Source organism: Cystoisospora suis (assembly GCF_002600585.1).
Source record: "Cystoisospora suis strain Wien I chromosome Unknown contig_6790, whole genome shotgun sequence".
NCBI classification, from domain to species: domain Eukaryota; phylum Apicomplexa; class Conoidasida; order Eucoccidiorida; family Sarcocystidae; genus Cystoisospora; species Cystoisospora suis.
Genome location: NW_027159577.1, coordinates 1 through 6,719, shown reverse-complemented (window position 1 = coordinate 6,719; position 6,719 = coordinate 1). Strand labels below are relative to the sequence as shown.

Here is a 6,719-nt window from a genome sequence, read left to right as displayed (position 1 = left end):
TGCCTTCTACAGGCACAACAGTGACGTCTGCTACTTGAAGTCGCACTGTGCGGCGAGACACGTGCCACACACGGCATTCGAGTTGTCATCACACTGGGTGGAGGCCAGTGACTGTTACGGGAGGTTGGAGCTCTGACCTCTCCGAAATATGCGCTTTTTATGCGGTCGTGCCTGCCCGCGAAAAGTGGTTACGCGCCACGATAGTCAAAAATATGAGGCAGCACGTTGCAGCATTGCCCAACCTTGCGGCAGCTGCGAAACCTCAGTAGCCTTCCGTGAACTCTGCCTGCACTGCCTCTTGGAAGCTATCGAGCACCGGCGATGGGCCAGCGCACAGTCGGCTTTTTATGCTACGCGCGAGCCGATTAGGGCTTCGCTCTGTTTGTGGCCACTGAACCCGAAAGTTCGGTGCGACGTGAGGGACCAGCGAACTGCCCGGGTGGCGAGTGCAAAACCCGATACACCAGTGCGCTGGCGTGTAGGTACCTGGTGTCACAGATCGACAGGAGGCCTCTCTCGAGCTCGCCTGCTCTCAGGGAAAGCCACACTTGAAGCGACCTAACGAGCGCAGAATTTGTTTGCCAATCAGACGATGTGGAACCTAGCGGGTCTACTTGGTCCGTGCTTTTTAGTCAAACGGAAGATGTCCCAGCTGCACCCACTGAAGTGTGGCGCAAAGAGAGCCGCACGCAGGATCCGTCTCCGGCTGCATGCGAACGTGCGAGGCCGCAGGAAAGTCACACCTCGCTTCCAGAGGAGTGGGGTGTCCGAAGGGGTCGCCCTGCCTACGCCTGAGGTGGTTGTCATCGGTAGCGGTTCACAGGGTAAGCTGAGGATTCGGGTGGAGTGCCGAAATGTCAGATGCGAAAAAATGGCATTCTCGAAGTTCTAACCAGCCTCTCGGTGTGCTTTTTGTCGTGCTTGTGCCTTCCCGTGTCTACCTTCGGACCGTCCGGCCCCTCGTCCTGCGTCGAAAGCCCCGACACAATGACAGTCCCAGGCATTAAGTACTCCCTTATTCCCAAGGCCAACCGCAAGGCCATATACGAATATCTCTTCAAAGGTAGGGTACACGTTTTTCTTTGTTTTTTCGTTGTCTGTCCCGCCGTCGTGAGGGCTAGTCTGCTTCCTCAAGCTTTGTGAGCCTATGTGTAAAGGCCGCCCCACGCCACTTCGACTGGGGACACCGAAGGAGAAGCTACTGCGAATGGGCACGCGCAGTGCTTTCGTAGCTTGTATACCCCTTATCCCCTCACCCTAAAACCTACGGTTTTTCTTCACTCCGTGTCGTCCGTTCGCGAGCGCCATGGTTTTTGCACCCCGCGAAGATGACTCCCACCTGCACCTACGATGCATTCGCTTCTCGCGCATGCAACTACTGCATTTATATTTCTGTGTGAGAGGCAGAGATAGCTGCCAGTCTGCCGCCCGTGGACGTGCGGTTTCTTGGCATGATCCGCGTTCCTGAGAGCTTTCACGTTGGGCGGGCCGTAGCAGTATACCACCCCGGGTCTCCTCACCGCGCGGTAGCACAGTACGTCTTCTGTCCTTGTGTGTCTGTCCTCTTTTTCTCCAGAGGGAGTGATAGTTGTGCAGAAGAACGGCAAGATTGAGCGTCACCCCGAAGTCTCCGTCCCTAATCTCCATGTAATGATGACTCTCCGGTCGCTTCATACGAAGAAGTTCGTGGAAGAGAAATTCAACTGGCAACACCACTATTATTTCCTTACAAACGAGGGTATCGAATATCTTCGTACGTACCTTCACCTCCCTGCTTCTGTCTATCCCTCTACACTTACCAAGAAGGGTGCGGGCAGGCCCCGAGGTGCCGCCGAGGCCGAGGGCGCGGACATGAACAGTGACTGGCGTCCGGTAAGTGTGCAGCGCATACACGTCCCCACGTCTGTAGTCCAGTAGGCATGGGGTTACAGGCGCACCGGTGTCCAAGTATACTTGCTGTTTTTCTTCGTTGTCATTTTCAATCACGCAGTTTTGCCATACTTGCAAGCGCATCGGAGTTTTGTACATAGGGGTTGTATTGGTGAGGTGTAGCCACCTGTGTACAACTTTGCGCTTATCCCGAAGCACGTGGTCAGCTGCTGCAGGCTCAGGCTTTCGTTTCTGCTGGTTAGGCAGACGAGGGTGAGACTGTTGCCGTAGTGTGTCCTGTTTCGTGTCCGGTTCGATGAATGCGTTCTCCAAGCGGTATTTGTAGGCCGATGAAAGCAGTCACAGACCTAACTTCTTTCTGTGCGCTGTGGGTGTGTTCAGCGCGGAGGGTTTGGGCGAGGTCGGGGCCGCATGGGAGATCGGCCTGCCGTTGATCGGCCTCCACGCTACGCGTAGGATGCCTGTATGCTCTATCTGGATACGCACGGGGACGACGGGAGAGGGTGTTTACCGACATTTGCTAATACTTAAGTTTTCTGTTTAGTCGGAAGAGTTTCGGTGCTTCAGTGTCCTCTCTGGTTTCCGGCGGGGAGGCGCGAGAGGTCCTCTAGAACATTGCTTTGGCGGAGAATGTTCTCCAAAGTTGTGCGCTTGTATGAAGTTCAATGAACCGAAGGCCGCGAAGCGACGAAGGGGATACGCATCGAGGAACGATTGCGGCTCTGTTTAAGGTTCAGAAGCTGGCCTTTTGTCTCCCATTGAACACCCGGACCTTGCAACGGCAATAACAGCAAGCGTTAGCGAGGCACACGGATACCGCGTACTGGAAGTTGTCTTTCTTCGCAGTGTAGATAGGTCCATCCATACACGGCGTGAGAGGTTCCCGATGGTCAGCAGTCACCAAACGGTTATCAGGACGCACAGGCACCTAAATTACATACTTTCCATAGCAAGATGAGTTTGTTTAGTGCTGTGGTAAAAATGGCTTCAGGCTGAGGCGCACCCGCGTTGGTGACCCTGAAGGTAACCCGCCTAGCAAGCGTTTGCCGCTAATCACAGCACACACCGGGAGGAAGCAGTGCTGGCATTGATCACAGGAGACGGGGAGCAGGAACCGTCTACAAATTGCGTATGGTAATTGAGCGATGCTTGCATCGTTCGATTGCCAAGGTACATACTGACAGCATCGAGGTCCGCGGACGCCGCCGAAGAAACGACAAGGACGGTTGGTTCCTCTGCACCGGTCAGCGACGTGGTCCCACTGTGTATGGGGTATGGACAAGGTAGGAGCTAGTAGCCGTTGGCACTCGAGTCGTGCTGCCCGTTTACCGTTCCAGGCGAAGTGCCCACCCCCACTTAAGGCAAGCGGTCATTCCAAGTATGGGGAAAGAACCCCTGATCAACTGCGTACCGTGGGGCGCTAGCGAAGCTGAGCCGTCTACGGGGTACCTCGGAAACTCGCCGATGTCTTCGCGTCGTATAGTCGCCAGAATACTTACTGAGAGCCTCGAGGTTCGCAGACACGCCACTGGAAAACGCGACAAGGGACGCTTTGTCTGTATTCTTTTGAGCGGTTTAGTTTTGAGTACATTTTTGGATTGAATGCATTAAATACTTCAGATGAAGTTAAGAAACCCGATAGGTGTTATTGTGAATTACCTGGATTTTCCCTGTAAACAACGAATACTCGGTACTGGAATGAATATAACATTATACTTCGAAGGATACTCGTACAGCTCACTATATGATGAAATCGAAACAGCAGTTAGACCGCGAACGCTCGTGTATTTTCAGCTGCACATTGCTATGCGTGAGGATGTTCAGATGAACGGGGAAGGCAACTCCTCAACTAGCTACTCAGAATGAACTTAGAGACATCCCGGGGCTCCGCAGGCTTACCGGCACTTCGACGGAAGTGCGGCCGCAGCTGCTCCTGTGCCCTGCTTCGGGGACTGCCTGCTACGCTGAGAGTCGTAGATTCCTTGTATAGCTCGGGCGTCTACGGGACCCGGACCGTGCGTCCTGCAGCCGCCTTCTGCCTATCGGTGTGTCACCGTTCCGAGAAACTAAGTAGGCCGTGGAGCTTATCCCCGAATTGTCGGAGTACCGCCATATTGGCGCGGAGAACAACTCAGATGGCGGAGCCGGTTGCAGGGACTGTCAAAGAATCTCCATCTCTGTTGATGCGAAGAAAGTCCACAGTACAGCTGGAGACGACAAGGATCGACGAACGAGACCGTAGGCGTACGCTGACCGCGTAGTACTAAGCAGAAAGACACATCGACTCCTGAGTTCCATCAATGTGTACGGGCCCCAAATGCAGCAGCCAGATGTGGTGACACTCGCCAAACACGCAGAGCTGCTTGTGGCGTTATCCTGATTACTTCCAGACAAGTCAGTCTACAGCACGTGGCTACAGTACTAACACGCGGTCCCCGGCCTCGGGGAGTTTTTTCTTGGCTATGGCAAACTCCAGACCTCGGCGCTTCGGGAACCCTCGACTGCCTGAGATCCAAGTGCATCATTCCCTTAATCCTCGACTACAACAGCGTACACCTCCTGACTCGGCGTGTGACGTGGCGGCCTGCAAAAAGCGGCTAACAGGTGCAGAGCAGACGGCTGAAGGTTATGACAAAGCTCCAAAGTAACCAACGATGATCTGCTGCTCAATCAGGAGAGCGTTGTCTGCGGAACGCAGAGATGGGTGTAACTTGTTTGAGTACTGGGTACAAGAGCACCAGAAGCAAGCACACAGAAGAGAGCATGTTCTTCAGAAAACCTTTCTTTTGCGATCCCAGCTTCCCCGCTTGGCGTATGACTCTATGCTGGCTCGCAGTCAGCAGTTACGTCTTCCTGGTAGTCACTCAGAGGTTCCTCCACTGCAGTAGGTGTCGTGTGCCGCTGTATGTTTTCTCTCCCCGTCTCCCCTGGTCGCGATTCCCCCACGTGAGATCGAAGTGCACCGCTTGAAACAGTGAGGGCCTTCTGGGACTCGCACGCACAAGACGTTACCTGTAAGTTCCCCCAGCAGCTCACGTCTTTCCTGCCGACTCGTGTATCACCAGGTCGAAGGGTCGCAGGTCGGGGCGAACCCGTACTTGTCCCCGGCTCGGATGCGACAGGAGACGCGCAGCACGCGTCTGTACAGTCACACATCACCCAGCTGCTCCAAGAGGACTCACTACAAGGCAGAGACGCTAGGGTCGGAGTGACGGGAGATGCCCGGTCATCGTCTTCACTCGGTGGCTCCTCGACCACTGGCACAGAGGCAACCACATTCCGGGGGTTATCCAGTACAACGCCACTAATTCCGCCAGATCTGCTCATAGTTACATACCGGAGCCCCCACGCCTGGACAGACGCAGGAAGAGCGTCAGCGGTTACACCTCTGCAGCTTGGATCATGAAAGGACTCGACACAAAACGAGACAGCTGCAGTCGCCTGTCCGCAAACAACTACTGGGACCTTTCGGCGCAGCAGCAAGCGAGCTGCTGATCCCTTCCTATTGAGGCTGCTCGCACCTGGAGACTCCACTACCCCGCCAAGTCGGATGCGTTTCTTGGCTTTCCAGGTACCCCAATCTTCCGTGCGGCCCTCGTCTCCCGCTTCGCCGCACTCTTCCTGCCTCTTGTTCGATACCATCGCGCCCGCGGTCTCCCGGGCAGGCAGTGTGCCTCTTGCGTCTCCCATTTAACACTTCACATGGGAAAAGGATGACGGACTGAAATACCCAACGTTGTAAAGCAAGCACGGCGTGGGGTAAGGCAAAGAATGAAGAATACTGTACGAGATGTAAACTGAGGCGCACTTACACGAGGCACCCCGTGTTCGCCGTTGTGCAGGCGTAAAGCAACTCCTCTAGATGTCCAAAACGGAGCACAACGGCCTCGGAGCCAGGGAAGAAACGAGAGAAGACGACACCCCCTGAAGTCCGGTGGGTCGCCCGTCTTCGTGACGCGTGTCCGGTAGAGGCTGACTGTCAAGCAAAGCTGGGCTTTCTCTTCCAGACTGCTCCGAGGGTCGCCAGCCGGCACCTCACGCAGCTACAAGCAGCGACGTGTCTGGCAGGACCGCCTGGATTGTCTGGACCGTCTTGTACAGGAACGGCCGGAAGCTCTATAGGATAGGCCACGGTCAGGTCTTCTGCCTTGCAGTCCACGGATGCACCTCGGACGACGTCCCCGACAAGTCAGGAAAAAGACAAGTGCCGCCGGTCAGACGCCCGCGCACTCGGAAGACATGCTCCAAAACTCGGTAAGACTTTTTGGCCAGTGCGATCTCGAGGGGCGTTCGACTACTCGCTGCCCTGCAAAACTGGTACCGACTTGCATCAGATGCAGTTTATCACAAGAGCACAGTCAGCCCCATCCCCATTCGTACGAGAAAAGAAGAAACAGCAACTGTGAGGTCTAATGGCGCTTAGAGAGAAAGGATGTTCCAGAGAGCGACCCTGCGGCAGGGAGTTTTGTCGGTTTCACATGTAAAACATCACCAATGCTTAGAATAAATACTCTGCTTGCTCGTTATTCTGTGGAGCATGCAACTGGATTGCGTCGTCTTCTTTACTGCTTGAACAGCGGCACCAGTATGCATGCGGTCACCTGAGGCCGGGACTTACCGCTGCCTGTGTAACTTCAATACGAGCGCTTGGGAAAAATAGTTCTGTTCTTGCGTCACTGCTGACTTGGTGCCTGGCTACCACGATCAGTCGTTCGAGCAAACGAACTGTCGACAGAGTCTGGTGCGATACTTACTGAAACCAAGATCGCGGCCGGCACCTTATGACACTGTCATACGACACTCTTTTGACAGGCCGCTGTTTCTCAGTG

The 6,719-nt window shown here is 54.8% G+C and overlaps 2 protein-coding genes across 2 annotated transcripts; one reads left to right on the top strand and one right to left on the bottom strand.

The window, feature by feature from the left end:
* Positions 1–793: 793 nt before the first annotated feature.
* On the top strand, positions 794–2,930 carry CSUI_010165 (40s ribosomal protein). The gene is made up of 4 exons (XM_068070270.1): positions 794–1,063; positions 1,577–1,872; positions 2,272–2,353; positions 2,882–2,930. Exons 1-3 carry the CDS (start codon positions 862–864, stop codon positions 2,344–2,346), a joined length of 573 nt encoding a protein of 190 aa, XP_067917755.1. The 5' UTR covers positions 794–861; the 3' UTR covers positions 2,347–2,353; positions 2,882–2,930.
* Positions 2,931–4,588: 1,658 nt separating this feature from the next.
* CSUI_010164 (uncharacterized protein) lies at positions 4,589–6,680 on the bottom strand. Its single transcript, XM_068070269.1, has 2 exons — positions 5,703–6,680; positions 4,589–5,030 (listed from the first exon to the last, which is right to left on the bottom strand). The coding sequence occupies exon 1, from the start codon at positions 6,481–6,483 to the stop codon at positions 6,379–6,381; it is 105 nt and encodes a 34-aa protein (XP_067917754.1). The 5' UTR covers positions 6,484–6,680; the 3' UTR covers positions 4,589–5,030; positions 5,703–6,378.
* Positions 6,681–6,719: the final 39 nt, after the last annotated feature.

Excerpts from the sequence above, each read along its gene's own strand:
- CSUI_010165 (XM_068070270.1), top strand. The coding sequence starts at position 862 with ATGCGAAAAAATGGCATTCTCGAAGTTCTAACCAGCCTCTCGGTGTGC. Across the intron at positions 1,064-1,576 it reads ATACGAATATCTCTTCAAAG|AGGGAGTGATAGTTGTGCAG; the intron begins GTAGGGTACACG and ends CTTTTTCTCCAG. Across the intron at positions 1,873-2,271 it reads TGAACAGTGACTGGCGTCCG|CGCGGAGGGTTTGGGCGAGG; the intron begins GTAAGTGTGCAG and ends GGGTGTGTTCAG.
- CSUI_010164 (XM_068070269.1), bottom strand. The coding sequence starts at position 6,483 with ATGCATACTGGTGCCGCTGTTCAAGCAGTAAAGAAGACGACGCAATCC.